General features: G+C 44.1%; 1 protein-coding gene across 1 annotated transcript in view; it reads left to right on the top strand.

Moving 5' to 3' along the window:
* The window catches only part of flncb (filamin C, gamma b (actin binding protein 280)), a gene marked incomplete at its 5' end in the record, with an annotated part of 155,781 nt that overhangs the window by 79,664 nt on the left and 57,958 nt on the right, over positions 1 to 18,159 (top strand). Inside the window, 9 exon segments of the mRNA XM_084330952.1 lie at positions 1,555 to 1,748; positions 2,255 to 2,368; positions 3,140 to 3,283; positions 5,049 to 5,172; positions 6,337 to 6,497; positions 7,347 to 7,437; positions 9,407 to 9,576; positions 10,450 to 10,567; positions 13,422 to 13,687. Coding sequence (XP_084187078.1) covers positions 1,555 to 1,748; positions 2,255 to 2,368; positions 3,140 to 3,283; positions 5,049 to 5,172; positions 6,337 to 6,497; positions 7,347 to 7,437; positions 9,407 to 9,576; positions 10,450 to 10,567; positions 13,422 to 13,687 — 1,382 coding nt within the window.

The following is an 18,159-nucleotide window of genomic DNA, read 5'->3' as shown; positions in this document are numbered from 1 at the left end:
GGGAAGCTGGTTCCACAGTTTGGGGGCCACGACCTTGAAAGAGCGATCGTCTCTCTTTTTGAGTCTGGTGTGTGGGGGGGTACCAGCCGAGCCTGGTTGGAGGATCTTAGTGACCTAGTAAAGGTAGTAGTATAATAATAAATGGTAAATGTATTATAGAAGGGGAGCTCCCGTAGCTCACCGCATATCTCTGCGCTATTTCTGCGTCGGGGAAAACCGTGCTCGTCACGGATCTGGGGGACACGAGTTCGATTCCCGGACCCGCCGTCATTTCTCAGAATGTCTTCCCCTGCTCTACATCCCATTTTCAACCTGTTTCTGTCGGTCATGCTTGACCAGAAAAGCGATAAACGCTAAAAAATAAAGTAAAAAAAAAAAAAAAAAAAAAAAAAATATTATAGAATAGTAGCATAACATTAGGGTAAATAATAGTAAAAATACAGTATGGAAGCAAGGTTAGTATTTTTATTATTTTTCTTCAGATATTATTTCAGATATTGTTTTAAGAGGTGTGTTTTTAGTCGATGGTGGTGATGGCTGTGACACTGACAAAGCTAAGAGACCAGCTAAGAGACCCCCCCCCCCCCCCCACACACACACACACACACACACGCATGCACACGCACGCACGCACACACACACACACACACACAAACACACACACACACACACACACACACACACACACACACACACACACACACACACACACACACACACACACACACACACACACACACACACCTTCAATCTAAACTAAAGGATCTGCCAGTTGGCCTGTAATTGCAAGCAGATTTAATCTTTTTTGTCCTAACAATTTTGTCATAGAAACTGCTTCCTGTCACATGACCCATCTGCTCTTTCAGGTTAACCCTTGTGTGGTTTTGTGTCCCTCACCCAGTGTCCACAGGTCTGCTGGACCCACAACAGTACTGAAGCCATAACATCTTATGTAGAAACACTTAACAGATGTTAACTTTATCTCAATTACAAGCAGTCTAGACAGGCATATATGGTTAATCATGTCTGTTGACCTAGATATCATGTATCAATAAAAGTGCTATTCGCTTTGTGTGATGAAATTTGATATCTGTAAAAAAAAAAAGGGGGGGGGAATTCCTTATAACCAAGACATGAATGGAATACTGTAAATGTTTATCTTCAATCAGTATGAATGAAACAAGGTGGAGGCAGACCGTGGAGGAAGACAAGTTAACATTTTTGTTTCATATTCATATTTTTCACATACAATTTCCACACTTTCCACACCACAGTGGACCTGAACTGTGGTATTTATATATGTAATACAAATTTGTAGGGGGGGGGGCGGAGGTGAGGCGCAAAGTGTCAAAATGTGTTCTTTTATATGTTCTTCACAGAAAATGAGCCAAGGCCAATGAGTCTCAGGTTGCAAAAACAATGAATTGTATAATTTCTCTTTTTTAGTAACAATCGAACAGTAAACAAACCCCCGAACACCACGGTTAAAGGGACATTATTATCCTAATGAATAATGTGTTGAAGTGACGTTTCTCTCTCTGTCTGTCTACACAGGCTTCTCCATCGAGGGGCCGTCGCAGGCTAAGATCGAGTGCGACGATAAGGGCGACGGCTCGTGCGACGTGCGCTACTGGCCCACAGAGCCTGGCGACTACGCCGTCCACGTCATCTGCGACGACGAGGACATCAAGGACAGCCCCTTCATGGCCCACATCCTCCCCGCGGCCAATGATGTCTTCCCTGAGCAGGTTTGACTCCTCCCCTTCCGCGTCTAATTCCTCATTGTAGTGTTTTGAGGAATTCACTCGACAATTTAGAATGCTAGCCCTTTCACTGCCGCACTACACAGTCAATCTTTAAGCGAGTGTTATGTTTTTTTACTCTATTTAGAGTTCATTTAACTCTTACACAAGAGCAAGAGTCAATTTAACACCAATTCTGAGTCGGGACCAAATACACTCGGGAATAGTGTTAATTTGACACTGCAAGATTGACTGTGTACCAAATGGTTAACCCTTTCACTGCCACACAACAACAGCACGTTAACCCTTTCACTGCCACACTACAGAAGCGTAACCCTTGTATACCGACGGTTACCGTCGGTAGTGTGATAGTAAAGGGTTAACCTTCTGTAGTGTGGCAGTGAAAGGGCTCTAGTGAATGAAAAAAACGGCAGACATCAGCAAAAAAACGACTGTACATTTCCCTATGCGCAGTATTCCCACATGCGTTTGAACCGTCTCCTCTCCCTCAGGTGAAATGCTACGGCGCGGGTCTGGAGCCCACCGGCGTCATCGTCAACAAGCCGGCCGAGTTCACCATCGATACCACGGGAGCCGGCAGGGGGGAGCTCAAGATCTACGCCCAGGTGTGTGTGAGCGGAGTCGACGTTACACACTCGTCCCAGAATGATGACATCATACAGTATAGCAGTGGGATACCTTCAAAATCCAATCAATTCCAAATGGACACAGAAAGTAGAGTTTAGTTGCTAATGACAGACGACGGACAGGAGAATCTTCTCACGTCACAGGTTTTGCAATACTATTGATACTTTTGAATGTGGTAAACGTGCTCAAAAACTAACAGATTGTCCTGGAAAAGTACTACGTTTAACAAGTGTATTGTTAACAAGTTTTATTAACCAATGTACAGAGTTGCCGCAGAGACCTTGAAAGAGAACTGGTTGGAGCTAGAAAGTTGGTATCTTCAAAAGGAATGTTTTTAAACTCATAATTCAGTTACACGCTTTGTTGACCAAAGTACAGAGTTGCCGCAGAGACCTTGAAAGATAACTGGTTGAAGCTAGACAGTTGGTATCTTCAAAAGGAATGTTTTTAAACTCATCATTCAGTTGAACAAGGGCTCAGTGTGAGTGGGTGGCTCCCCTATCTGTTTTCTGTACATTTCCCAGACACTTTTTAATTAAGCTAGCACAGAGAATTATGGCATTGTACCAGGCACACTGAACCACCTCAACTAAAGACATACAGGAAAAGAATGTTTGTTTGAAGCATAATTAATACATCAGTAATTAATACATAATTAGGTATGTAACGGTGTGTCTTCTTCCTGTAGTGCAGGCCGTGTGAACGTAGCTAAAGTGAAGTCTGTCCTTTTCCCCCTCCCATGCCAACAGGACGCAGAGGGCTTCCCCATCGACATCCAGATCACCGACAACGGAGACAGCACGTACTTCTGCGTCTACATTCCCAGCAAGCCCATCAAACACACCATCATCATCACCTGGGGCGAAGTTAACGTCCCTAGCAGCCCCTTCAGGGTACAGAACACCAGGCATCACTAACCCTAACGTTAACCCACAGCCCCTTCAGGGTACAGAACACCAGGCATCACTAACCCTAACGTTAACCCACAGCCCCTTCAGGGTACAGAACACCAGGCGTCACTAACCCTAACGTTAACCCACAGCCCCTTCAGGGTACAGAACACCAGGCATCACTAACCCTAACGTTAACCCACAGCCCCTTCAGGGTACAGAACACCAGGCGTCACTAACCCTAACGTTAACCCACAGCCCCTTCAGGGTACAGAACACCAGGCGTCACTAACCCTAACGTTAACCCACAGCCCCTTCAGGGTACAGAACACCAGGCGTCACTAACCCTAACGTTAACCCACAGCCCCTTCAGGGTACAGAACACCAGGCATCACTAACCCTAACGTTAACCCACAGCCCCTTCAGGGTACAGAACACCAGGCGTCACTAACCCTAACGTTAACCCACAGCCCCTTCAGGGTACAGAACACCAGGCATCACTAACCCTAACGTTAACCCACAGCCCCTTCAGGGTACAGAACACCAGGCATCACTAACCCTAACGTTAACCCACAGCCCCTTCAGGGTACAGAACACCAGGCGTCACTAACCCTAACGTTAACCCACAGCCCCTTCAGGGTACAGAACACCAGGCGTCACTAACCCTAACGTTAACCCACAGCCCCTTCAGGGTACAGAACACCAGGCGTCACTAACCCTAACGTTAACCCACAGCCCCTTCAGGGTACAGAACACCAGGCATCACTAACCCTAACGTTAACCCACAGCCCCTTCAGGGTACAGAACACCAGGCATCACTAACCCTAACGTGAACCCACAGCCCCTTCAGGGTACAGAACACCAGGCATCACTAACCCTAACGTTAACCCACAGCCCCTTCAGGGTACAGAACACCAGGCATCACACCGGTTCCTGACAGGCAGCGAGCGAGCGAACTGGAGACGAAATCGCGCGCGACACTGTCCTGATATGACGCAGCGCTTGTCCGAGTGTGTCTGTGTGTGTGTGTTTACCTGGAAGCACAGGGGCAAAGCAGCCTGCGATTCTCGACCAATAAAAAGTGTTTAGGGGCGGGACTCGGCCGCATAATCGCTCAACTAGAGACACAGCGAGCGAATATTTGAGGGGGGAACGACATTGCCGCTCAGTTCGCTGTCGCTCGCGGCAGGTCAGGATAGTCTGATTGAAACGAATACATTTTAATAATTTTCGCAATCACGCTCGCTCGCGTCGCTGCCTGTCAGGAAGGGGTGTCACTAACCCTAACGTTAACCCACAGCCCCTTCAGGGTACAGAGCACCAGGCATCACTATTTATTTCTTTATTTTATTTCTTTATTTTGCACCATTTCAGCAAAACAGTAAAAAAAATCGAAACATTGACCATGACAGAAAGTGTATATAAAGGTGCTGAGTAGAGACAAGAGACCCAGATGGGCCTATACGGGGCCTCAACTCATTAAATCATCGGATAAAAAAAAACACAAAAACTAAAGTAAACAATAACAATAACACTAACGTTAACCCACAGCCCCTTCAGGGTACAGAACACCAGGCATCACTAACACTAACGTTTAATATATTATAAGCAGTTTATTACATTATTGAGTTGAGACATTACCCAACGTTACCTTGCTTGCTTATCTTCCATGTCTAAACAAGGTGCAGTTACCCTCCACGGCCACATGGGGGCCTATCTTCCACAGTAGCAGCTTTAAAATTACACTGTGGTTGTTTGTGACTCACAGGTGACCATCGGGGAGGGCAGCCACCCGGAGAACGTGAAGGTGTACGGCCCCGGCGTGGAGAAGTCCGGCCTGAAGGCCAACGAGCCCACCTACTTCACCGTGGACTGCAGCGAGGCCGGGCAAGGTGAGACGGTGACCCAACGGACAGTGAGAAATCTAGACAAGACAGATAGAGGCTTTGCCTCTGTGTTTCTCTACACCCTGTCGTCTACTGGCACTTTGTGTCTCGTGGCACTTTGTGTCTCCTGGCACTTTGTGTCTACTGGCACTTTGTGTCTACAGGCACTTTATGTCTACTGGCACTTTGTGTCTACTGGCACTTTGTGTCTACTGGCACTTTGTGTCTACTGGCACTTTGTGTCTACTGGCACTTTGTGTCTCCTGGCACTTTGTGTCTCCTGGCACTTTATGTCTCCTGGCACTTTGTGTCTACTGGCACTTTGTGTCTACTGGCACTTTGTGTCTCGTGGAACTTTATGTCTACTGGCACTTTGTGTCTACTGGCACTTTGTGTCTACTGGCACTTTGTGTCTACTGGCACTTTGTGTCTACTGGCACTTTATGTCTCCTGGCACTTTGTGTCTACTGGCACTTTGTGTCTACTGGCACTTTGTGTCTTGTGGAACTTTATGTCTACTGGCACTTTGTGTCTACTGGCACTTTGTGTCTACTGGCACTTTGTGTCTCGTGGCACTTTGTGTCTCCTGGCACTTTGTGTCTCCTGGCACTTTGTGTCTCGTGGCACTTTGTGTCTACTGGCACTTTGTGTCTACTGGCACTTTATGTCTACTGGCACTTTGTGTCTACTGGCACTTTGTGTCTACTGGCACTTTGTGTCTACTGGCACTTTATGTCTCCTGGCACTTTGTGTCTACTGGCACTTTGTGTCTACTGGCACTTTGTGTCTACTGGCACTTTGTGTCTCCTGGCACTTTGTGTCTACTGGCACTTTGTGTCTCGTGGCACTTTGTGTTTATAATTTGGTGAATTATATTAATATGTACTGTTAACATGTACGAATAAATAAATGATGAAAAAAATTATGATGATGTCTACTGGCACTTTGTGTCTCCTGGCACTTTATGTCTCCTGGCACTTTTCGTCTCCTGGCACTTTAGTCCATCAGTACACCCTGTACAGTACCATGTATGTCACCGTGTAACGTGAGACTCTGTACTACGTCGAACACCAAATGGCCGCATCAAAAACACCCTTTGCATTCAACAACATAACAACACAGCGGTGACTAAAAGCGGCCCTGCTTTTCTGATCCTCCTCGCTCACGTAGGCGACGTCAGCATCGGGATAAAGTGCGCTCCGGGCGTGGTCGGTCCCGCCGAGGCCGACATCGACTTCGACATCATCAAGAATGACAACGACACGTTCACGGTGAAGTACACGCCCCCGGGCCCCGGGCGCTACACCATCATGGTGCTGTTCGCCGACCAGGTGAGGAACTAAAATGTCCATTCCTTCCATCTTCCCTTCCTCTGCCCTTGATTCCTCCATTGCCCCTGAAACGTAAGGATTACCACCATCTTTTAAGGCCGTTCCGTAGCCATAAGAAACACACAAAGGAAGCCTGAGGTGTCTCGGAAATATTTTTCGTACGTAGGCTGTTAGGCGTGTAAAACTCCTCCCACAAACGGCACCTCAAAATTACATTTACATTTACATTTAGTTATTTAGCTAAACGCTTTTATCCAAAGTGACTTACAGATTTTGAACAACATGTCACCAGGAGGGGTACATCTCTGGCAGCTAAGAGTGCATAGTATTACATATTAGCATGATAGGTAGTAGTATAAGTATAGTAGCATAGTAGTATAGACCTATTAGCATGATTAGGTAGTAGTATAAGTATAGTAGCATAGTAGTATAGACATATTAGCATGATTAGATAGTAGTATAACTATAGTAGCATAGTAATAAGGTACATAATAACAAAAGACAGTAAGAAGGTTCGTTTTTTTTAATTATTATTATTATTATTTCAAAATGGCACGTGAATAAACAAGGACGTTCCATTTCTTCTTAACACGCCTCTTCTCTCCGTACCTCTTCCTCGTTTCCCCCGCAATGTTTCACTGAGGAATCGAGCATGAGGAAGAGAGCGCCCGTCTCTAAACCTGTTGGAACGGACCCTGGGTGTTTGATATATACATGGCAGGACGGGGTCATCATTATGCCTGATGAAGGCCAGCCTTGGCTGAAAAACGATGAAGTAGAGCAGTAGCTTTCTCACCCCCCCCATTCCAAAAGGTCATAACGCTGAGCCCCCTTTTGATCTGCAAACAGGAAATCCCCATCAGCCCGTTCAGGATCAAGGTGGACCCGTCCCACGACGCGGCCAAGGTCCGGGCTGAGGGCCCCGGCCTCCACCAGTCAGGTGAGGAAGATCATCACGTTAGATTACATTCAAATGTGTTTCTTTATTTCAGATCCCCATTAGTCACCGCCTCAGCAGTGACTCTTCTTCCTGGGGTCTGGATACAAACATACAAATTCTAAAACAAAAATAATCAATAAAACACCAATAAAATATACAAACAAATATAGAACAATAAACAAATCAAAGTCAGACATACAAACAAATATAGAACAATAACAAATATACAAACATATAGAACAAATCAAATATCAATAAAACAACAAATATCAATAAAACAACTAACAGAAACATCTCAGAGAAAACTAAAACTTGTTCAAAAACAGCTTGACATTCCATATACTAATATTCCTCGTAACCATTAGACAAGACATTCCAAATTAACACATAACCCAACACAATAATTCATTCATCAGACACAGATTAAATGGGTTGTCATTAGGTCCCAATCAATTACTCACCCACAAGAGTTTGTAAGCAATAGTAGGTGAAGCTGACTTGGAGAAGTAAGTGGAACACACACACATAGCCTCCTCGCACAAGCAACACACACAACACAAGCAACACACACAACACAAGCAACACACACAACACAAGCAACACACACAACACAAGGAACACAAGAAACACACAAAACACAAGCAACATACACAACACAAGCAACACACACAACACAAGCAACACACAAGCAACACACACAACACAAGCAACACACACAACACAAGCAACACACACAACACAAGCAACACACACAACACAAGCAACACACACAACACAAGCAACACACACAACACAAGCAACACACAAAACACAAGCAACATACACAACACAAGCAACACACACAACACAAGCAACATACACAACCTAAGCAACACACACAACACAAGGAACACACAAAACACAAGCAACATACACAACACAAGCAACACACACAACACAAGCAACATACACAACACAAGCAACATACACAACACACACAACACAAGCAACACACAAAACACAAGCAACATACACAACCTAAGCAACACACACAACACAAGGAACACAAGAAACACACAAAACACAAGCAACACACACAACACAAGCAACATACACAACCTAAGCAACACACACAACACAAGGAACACAAGAAACACACAAAACACAAGCAACATACACAACACAAGCAACACACACAACACAAGCAACACACAAAACACAAGCAACATACACAACACAAGCAACACACACAACACAAGGAACACAAGCAACACACAAAACACACAAAACACAAGCAACACACACAACACAAGCAACACACAAAACACAAGCAACACACACAACACAAGCAACACACACAACACAAGCAACACACACAACACAAGCAACACACAAAACACACGCAACACACAAAACATCTCCCCTCTGCATCACTTTCTACTATAGTTTTCACTCTTCTTGCCAAAACCATTTCCACATGTTTGATTTCAGAGCAGGTAACGATGAATTAGCAACGATTCACTTGATAATGTAAAATGTAATACAACCTAATAATACTGAGATTACTGACTGATTAGATTAGATTAGATTAAAATGTATTTAAGTACAACGGAAAAAGAAGTTTGGCATCCATCCAGAGTGCAAATGTAACAGTAAAGTGCAACAGCAATATACAATGTAATGGTGATTAAACTGGGTATAGAATATATAAATTAGTACTACTGAGTAATAGTGCCAATGAGATGTATGTACAGCATTGTAGTGTTACTGTAACATGTACAGTGATACAGCTATAAAGACACTATGGTAGTTAGTCATACTGGACAGCAGCGTAACTAGTACGAGTAGGTAAGGGATATGTACACATAATAAGATATAGTATCTACAGTATGCATGTATCTACAATGCCAGTTTGCTCCCGTTTAAAGATGATAAACGATGCCATTTAATTATTGCCTAATACTGACCATTTCTCCGGTGTTCCCTGCAGGCGTGGAGGTGGGTAAACCAACCCATTTCACCATCTACACCAAGGGAGCGGGCAAGGCCACGCCGGAGGTCCACTTCACCGGAGCGGCTACCGGGGACGCCGTCCGCGACTTTGAGATCATCGACAACCACGATTACAGCTACACTGTCCGCTACACTGCTGTTCAACAGGTAAGATAAGATAAGATAATATATTCCTTCATTGATCCTCCTTGGCAAAATTGGACGTCATAGCAGCACAGGGGAGGGGAGGGGGGGGGGGGGTGGTACAGGTATGGGCAGGGTAATAAATATAGGCAATACAATTAATATATATAGTATACAGTATAAACAAAAGTGTAGATGAGGGTCTAATACAATAAATATAGGCAATCCTTTATTATTTTTTTTTATCTGGCTATATACACAGGGTGCAGATGAGGGTGTGTACCGTGTTGGTCATAATTCACACTATAGTCAGTGCAGATTTGGTGGTTAAGAGTCAGACACACTTAGTGGTTAAGGGTCAGACATTCCTGATACTTCTCAAGTTCCGCAGGCATTAGTTCTCCAGCTGCTGGCAGCAGTCCTCGCCCACGGTTGTGGAGCCTGATGGCCGCTGGCATGAAGGATTGACCGAGGCGGTTAATGGACTGGACTGGGGGGGGTATGAGTCTGTGGCTGAACGTGCTCCTCATCTTGACTAGCTCCTCATAGATGGGGTGGAAGGGCTTCTCCAGGATAGCGGCCAGCTTCCTTCTCCTCCTCCTCTCTGCCACCACCTCTAGTTCGCCTCCCACCTCGGAGCTAGACTTCCTCACCAGCTTGTTCAGTTTGAATTGATTTAAACCCCCCCCAGCATACTGTACCACGACACATAATCCATATCTGAACCATTGAACTGTTAGCAGATTGACAGATTTCCGACTGAACAGGTGTCATTTCCATAACCTTTCTCTGTGCTCTCTCTCTCTCTCTCTCTCTCTCTCTCTCTCTCTCTCTCTCTCTCTCTCTCTCTCTCTCTCTCTCTCTCTCTCTCTCTCTCTCTCTCTCTCTCTCTCTCAGGGAAACACGTCCATCACAGTCTGCCACGGCGGTGACCCCATTCCCAAAAGCCCTTTCAGCATCAGCGTGGCCCCGCCCCTCGACCTCAACAAGGTCAAGGTTCAGGGCTTGAACAACAGTGAGTACTGTTTTGATGTTTGTTACTGTGGCTTTATGTTTCTGTGTATCTCATGCTATTTTCCCTGTTTCGCCCGTGGTCTTATGTTCCTTTTGTTTCTTTGTTTTTCTCTGTTTCTCTGCCTAATGGCAGCGACTTCGTGTTCCTGAGAAGTGCTATACAAATAAAATAAATTATTATTATTATTTTACCCTCCGGGCACGCACGTCTGAGTCCAAACGGTGCCTTCTTTTAATTGTCTTTTTTGCGGCGAAGGAAAAGAGAAACTATCTATCACACGGAAGAGGTTTGACCCCCGTGAACTGGAACCAGTCCGTCTTCCGCAGAGAGAGAGAACACGCGCGCATCAATAACACCAGAGCATCCGCAGGACCAGAGCAGGCCTGGAGAGAGCGTGATATAGAGCTCTGCCAAGAAAATAGTTTGGCTGGCGTTCACGTACATTTAGCGTTCCCTTTTTTAGTACGACAAGAGTGATTTCTAACGGATTATGACCCCATAAGTCCCCCGCTATACAAACATGAAATGCAAGTAGCTAGATCCTCTTTTCGGTAGCTCTGCGGTAGGGATGGGAATCGAGAATCGGAATCGATTGGGAACCGGTTCCTAATTGTCCGATTCCTGGAATCGCATGCCTCTGTGACTATCGATTCCTCTTATCGATGCCATGTTTTTCCGACAGTTGCACATTTAAAAACAATAACGTTAGCGCCACGCATGCAGCCATAGCAGACTACCTTGACTAGGAAAACCTAAAGGGCTCGATATTGCGACCTTTTTGTGTGTGCAGTGAAAACTGAAGGTGCTTTGCATCCTAGTCATTCATTTACATGGTAAAGTAACGTTAGCCGCTAGCTAGCTAAATAGCCATGCTCATTGCATTGAATGCAACTACAGTTCAATAGATAGTTCTGTTGCATTTCCAATTTATTTATTTAAATTATAAATGTATCAGGAATCGATAAGTAGGGATGCACCGATTCGACTTTTTCAGTCCCGATACCGATACCTGGGTTTGGGTATCGGCCAATACCGATACCGATCCGATACCCATTGTCAATTTTTTTTAAGTAAAAAGAAAAAAGAGTTATCCACGTTTTATTTTTTTTAATTTTTTTTATTATATTTTGTTTTTAAGAATTGTAAAGGATCACAAGTGTGTTTTGATTTGTTGTAAACAAAGACAGAAAATAAACTTCATTCATTCAAACTGTATGCCTCACTGTCACTGTGTGGAAGAGACTGGGATCATTCTTTTGTGCAAGGCAACATCAGGCTTGACTTAAAACATTACTTTCCTAACTTAGTGAAACTAAATGTAACAAATTAACACATAGATATAAATGTACTGAATGGTTATTTCTTATAAAAAAAAAATTATTTTATTTTTATCCGATATATATATATATATATTACCGATACCCGATCCAGCTATTTTACTGATATCGGCGGCCGATATCAATATCGGATCGGTGCATCCCTATCGATAAGGGAATTGCTAAAGAATCGGATTGATAAGCAGAATCGATAATGGAATTGTATCGATAAAGTCTTATGAACTCCCATCCCTACCGATCACCCTGCTTGTGTGTGTGTGTGTGCTTAGATGGGGATGTGGTAGGGATTGATGTGTGGGTGTTTTGGGGGGACTGACTGTTCCGGGGGGGGGGGGGGGGGTTCACAACATGCCTTCGAGCCACATTGTACTTTTGTTCCTTATTTTATGCCATTATTAAGTCTGCACGTTTACATTGCACTACTTTTATTGTCTTTTATACCTATTCTTATGTCTGCAATTTATGCATTGTTTTTTATTCTGTCAATCTGTGTCCTGATTTTATGCCTATGTTCATTTGATACAATATACAATAATCTGTATATTGACTGAACACTTTTTAGCTTACATACTTTTGCCTTTCTATTTTATACTTTTTATCTATTTTTATCTAGCACACTCCCAGGAGCTCATAACATAAAAAAACATTTCGTAGAAAAGTATTCTGTATTTTTTTATGACAACTAATAAAGAAACTTGAAAACTTGAAACTTGATATAGATAGTTATTCATATTTATTATTGTTATATTGTAGAAATGTGTGCATTGAAATGTCTGTAAAGTCTCGACGACATTTAAAATGAGGGTGACCTCAATTGTCTTTTTGAGTGTAAATAAAGGTTGATGATGATGGTGTGTGTGTGTGAATGAATTAATGAATGAATGAAAACTTTATTTAACAGATTGCAGAATGGGTACAATACAGTACGGCTCAATACATACAATTGTTAAGGGGATGCAGACCAGAGAAAGACGTTTGTCTTGTTTACATCAGGGTCCCCCATTTTCAATTCATAGTGACATTTATGACATACACAACATATATGACATCATGACATTTATGGCATAGGGACATACATGACATACAGTACTGTTACATGTGTGACATATACGATATGCAAATATACAGTACTGTTACCCATAGATCCTGACAGAGTATATACATATGATGGGGAGGAGACTGTACATTTGTGTGTGTGTGTGTGTGTGTCTGTGTGTGTGTGTGTGTGTGTGTGTGTGTGTGTGTGTGCGGTGTGTTGATTGTCAGGTTCATCATCCATGTGTGTGTGTGTGTAATTTTGGTTGCCATTGTCAATTTGGGCACGAATGTATCAGAATAACCCACAATGTACAAGTGCACTGATAATATTTGTGTCCTTTAAACACTGTCTTTATGTGGACATAAATAAAGATTCTAAATGTGTGTGTGTGTGTGTGTGTGTGTGTGTGTGTGTGTGTGTGTGTGTGTGTGTGTGTGTGTGTGTGTGTGTGTGTGTGTGTGTGTGTGTGTGTGTGCAGAGGTGGACGTGGGGAAGGAGCAGGAGTTCGTGGTCAACACGTGCGGCGCCGGTGGCCAGGGCAAGCTGGACGTGAGGATCACCTCTCCGTCACGCCGGCCGGTCCCCGCCAAGCTGGAGCCGGACGCGGCGGCCAGCGAGCTGCACACGGTGCAGTACATTCCCCCCGAGGAGGGGCCCTACAAGGTGGACATCAGCTACGACGGCAACCCCATATCGGGCAGCCCCTTCGCCGTGGAGGGCGTCATGCCGCCGGACCCTTCCAAGGTAGGAGAGCGCGTCTCACGTGCGCACACACACACACACACCGACACACACAGACATACACACACATAGACACACCGACACACACACACACAGACATACACACACATAGACACACCGACACACACACAGACATACACACAGACACACGCACGCACACACACACATACACTCACACGCACACACATAGACACACCAACACACACACACACACACAGACATACACACACATAGACACACACACACACACATAGACACACAGACACACACACAGACATACACACACATAGACACACATACACATAGACACGTACACACACACACACACACCACACACACACACAGACACACACACGCACACACACACACGCACACACACACACACACACACACACACACACACACACACACACACACACACACACACACACACACACACACACACACACACACACACACACACAGAGAGACACACTCGCACTCTCTAATCGATCGCCTGTCCTTGACATGACATCACAAAATGGTTCTAATTCTGAAAAGCTTGTTTAGTTTGGTCATGGAAGTGGATACAGACCACTAGCCTGAAAAGACTTCAAACCCTGGCCAGATGACAAGGGGTACCTATGTAATCCCCCCCCCCCCCCCCCCCAGCATCTAAATAACATTTCAGACTGCCAAATCCAAAAAGAATAGACACACTCCACTTTCATAATATGTGACCGTTAAAGAAATACATGCCAAACATGATTTTTGCGTTTCCTCGCATTCTTCAGTTTTTATATGTTTATGAATATTGTATTTTCCCTTTTTATTGTGTTCTTTTATATGGGTTTTTAATATGGACACCGCTGCCAACAGAACCTCTCATGGATAGTAAAGGCTGACTTGGCTCGACTTGAAATATCTCACTCCTTAAAGGGGTGTCCGACTCAATTAACAGGGGGGGGGGATGAAGAAATACAGATTATTTTGCGTTGCCAGACACGTAAGTGCATTTTTTCCCGAGGTCACAAGCTTCGTTTTCTTTATCTACGCAGTTTGTGCATACCAGCTTAATACAGGCACTTCTGTTCATTCACTGAATGAATACAAGGAAGGCTATATCTTTCATTCATATTAAAGATTTAAATGACATATATTAGGTTTCAATGAATTACTCACCCACAAGAGTTTGTAAGATTAGCAATTCTAGGTGAAACTGACTTGGAGAGGTACATGGAACACACATACAAAGCCGCCTCGCTGACGCAACACACAAAACACACACAACACACGCAACACACAAAACACAAGCGACACACACAACAAACATCTCACCTCGGCATCACTTTCTAGTGTAGCTTTCGCTCGTCTTGCTAAAACCAATCATTTCCACATGTTTGACTTCAGAGCAGGTAATGATGAATTAGCAACAATTCACTTGAAATTAATACAGCCTAATAATACTGAGTGACTGATGGGATCACTGACGAGCATTTAAAAGCAAAAGTAAATAAAAACACAATTTTTATTCAACAAGTACACGATGCAGATAACACTGCGTTTGTGTGAAAAGTCAACACATCTGCATTTGCGCTGTGAGGCGGAGGGGCGTTTGATTTGTATCACAGGCCAGCTAGATTGTGGCCAGGAGAGGCAGCGGGTCAGAATGAACTGATAAGCAAATTTAATCCGCTGAAAAGGCCAGGCGGCCCATATTTGCCCTGTGTGCCTTGGTTCTGACAATAAGGCCGGTGTCAAACTCGTGTATTTGTGTATTTTCAGCTGCCCACAGACTGAATTCACTTATCAGTTCATTTTGGCCTGCTGCCAAAATGCCTTGATGTTTTTGAGCAAATGCACGGAGCGTTATCTGCATTGAGTTTTTGTTGCATAGAAATGCATCAACCCAGCTTCCATGGGCCATTGGAGGAGGACCCAGTATTTAGCCTTCAGGTGTTTTTCACTTTCGCTTTTAAAAGCTCATCAGTCATCCGTTTTTCACTTGACTCGTGGTCGTGGTAAAAAGAAATTCACTCAATTTAGGCCGTGGTATTATTCTTTTCACTCGACTCAGGCAGTGGTATTATTCGGTTTTATTACATGGCGTTTTAACATTCGCCAAAATGCTTGATTGTGATTGGTCAATAGCGCTCGGTTGCCCCTGACAGCGGTAAATTATTTCTCGATAATTCACCGCTGCTACGGGCAACGCGCAATAATGACCACTGTTAGGGGCAACAGAGCGCTATTGACCAATCACAATCAAGCATTTTGATCGCAGTTACGAAAGCTAAGATTTATGCACAGCTGCACTACATCAGGTGCAATCAAGTCCACACACCTGCTGGCCAGGAGCAACAGAACAACTGCGTCTGCATTTGATCTCGTCTTGTCGATGGTGTAAAATGAATTGTTAGTAAGTTAGCCCTGTAATAAGCGGGATAATGTATAGCTATACTTGGTCATTGTCGCAAAATAATTGACCTTCACTGCGTTTAGAACACCTCGGCTGCGCCTCGGTGTTCCAGAACGCAGTGTCGGTCAATTATTTTGCGACAATGACCTTGTAGCTACAGTATACATTATCCCTTACATATCCCATTTCACTTCATCAAGTGAGAATCGTTGCTTTTTCATCATACCTACTCTGAAATCAAACATGTGGAAATTATTGGTTTTGGCAAGATGCGCAAATATGTATGTGTGTTCCACTTAGTTCTCCAAGTCCGTTTCACCTAGAATTGCTAATCATATTAACTCTTGTGGGTGAATAATTAATTGAAACCTAGTATGTATTATTAGCTTGAAAATGCATCATTGTCGTAATTAATTCCACATACATACACTCTGAAATCAAAGCCATGGAAATAATTGGTTTTGTCCAAGACAAATGAAAGTGTGTGTGTGTGTGCGTGCATGTGTGTGCATGCATGTGTGTGTGTGCGTGCATGTGTGTGTGTGTGTGTGTATTCCACTTTGTTCTCCAATAGTCTAGGACCAGTTGAGAATCTTACAAACTCTTGTAATTACATCGAAACCTATATGTCATTTAAATCTATAATAAACCAATTATCCATACATGACACCTCCTTTTATTGAAAAGGATAGCCTTCCTTGTTTTCATTGAGGCACCAGAGAATGAACGAAAGTTAATTTATAATAACATATTGAACTGGTATGCACAAATAGATACCTCTCCATACCTCCCCAGTCATTACACATCCTCTCTCTCTCTCTCTCTCTCTCTCTCTCTCTCTCTCTCTCTCTCTCTCTCTCTCTCTCTCTCTCTCTCTCTCTCTCTCTCGCACACACACACACACTACCCTCTCCCCCGCCTCTCTCTCTCTCTTTCTCCCCCCTCTCTCTCTCCATCTATCGAGGAAGAAAAATAAACTGACAATTGGCCACAGGGAGGGAAGCGACCGCAGGTTCACTGACTCTCGCGGCCCACTCTGACACGTCTGGCTCTGGTTAGTCACGGCGGATGCCTATTGGCCCTCCACCGGCACGGTGACGGGGTCCTCAGGGGGCGGGGCTCCGGGAGTGGCGTACGGTTTCCCCCCCTCGGTCGATGGAAGCGATACCGTTCCGCACAGACACGGCTCTGTCAGTGGTGCTTTACGTTAAGTCAACAAGACCCTCGTACCCTTCAATTAGTCCCACCTCGTCCCACCGGAGACACTGATTCTATTATGGAGAGGAAGACATAGGGGGGGAGGGGCTGTCTGAGACTGGGGTCATACACAGTGGTACTGGTATAGTGTATTCAGTGGTCCATACTGTATATACAGGGACGTGCACAGGACTTTAGAAGGGCAGGTGCTCAAAGGCTGAAAAGGGCACTACACTTGTGTGTATATATTAACCGAGCACGCGTAGCGCGCAAGCACGATTTTTAAGGGCCCTTTTCGGCGGGGGGGCCCCCTTTTTATGTTTTTTGGGGGGTTTTGGTGATCAAATATTGAATATTGAACTATAATAATCAGTGCAGGAGCTCACTTATCCTTGAAAGACACTTTTATCACTGACTTAAAAGGCCCATACATCTCCATAAATGTTCAGGGGGGAGGGAATAAGTGCTTACCCTACAGACCCCAAGAAGTGCTGTATATTCTGTATTGTTTAATATAAATGCATTTTTATTCCAATCCCGATTTGTATTTGAGATTCCCAAATCCCATCGGACTTGACGTCTTCGTGTCCCTCAATGAGTGTAATACCAGCATTCAACTGTATGCGCCACAGCGGTTTCTATCATCATCATCATCACCACCCACGCTATGCATAAAATATATAGGTCCGCGGAGAGGCACGCTGAGGAGGCCGTGCAAACTGCAATGGAATATGGGGCATCTCTCTCTCTTTACCTAATATTTTGATTCTATCCGGACATTTTTCAGTTGGAAGGGCAGTCTATATGCGTAACGGTAAAAAAAAAAGAAAAAAATTATTTGTATTTATTTATTTTTTCAAAAGGCCACTTTTTTGATGAG

The sequence above is a fragment of the Notolepis coatsorum genome, assembly GCF_963971535.1.
Source record: "Notolepis coatsorum genome assembly, chromosome: 15".
NCBI lineage: Eukaryota > Metazoa > Chordata > Actinopteri > Aulopiformes > Paralepididae > Notolepis > Notolepis coatsorum.
Note: the sequence above shows the minus strand (reverse complement) of the source record. Positions and strands in the feature narration are given on the sequence as shown.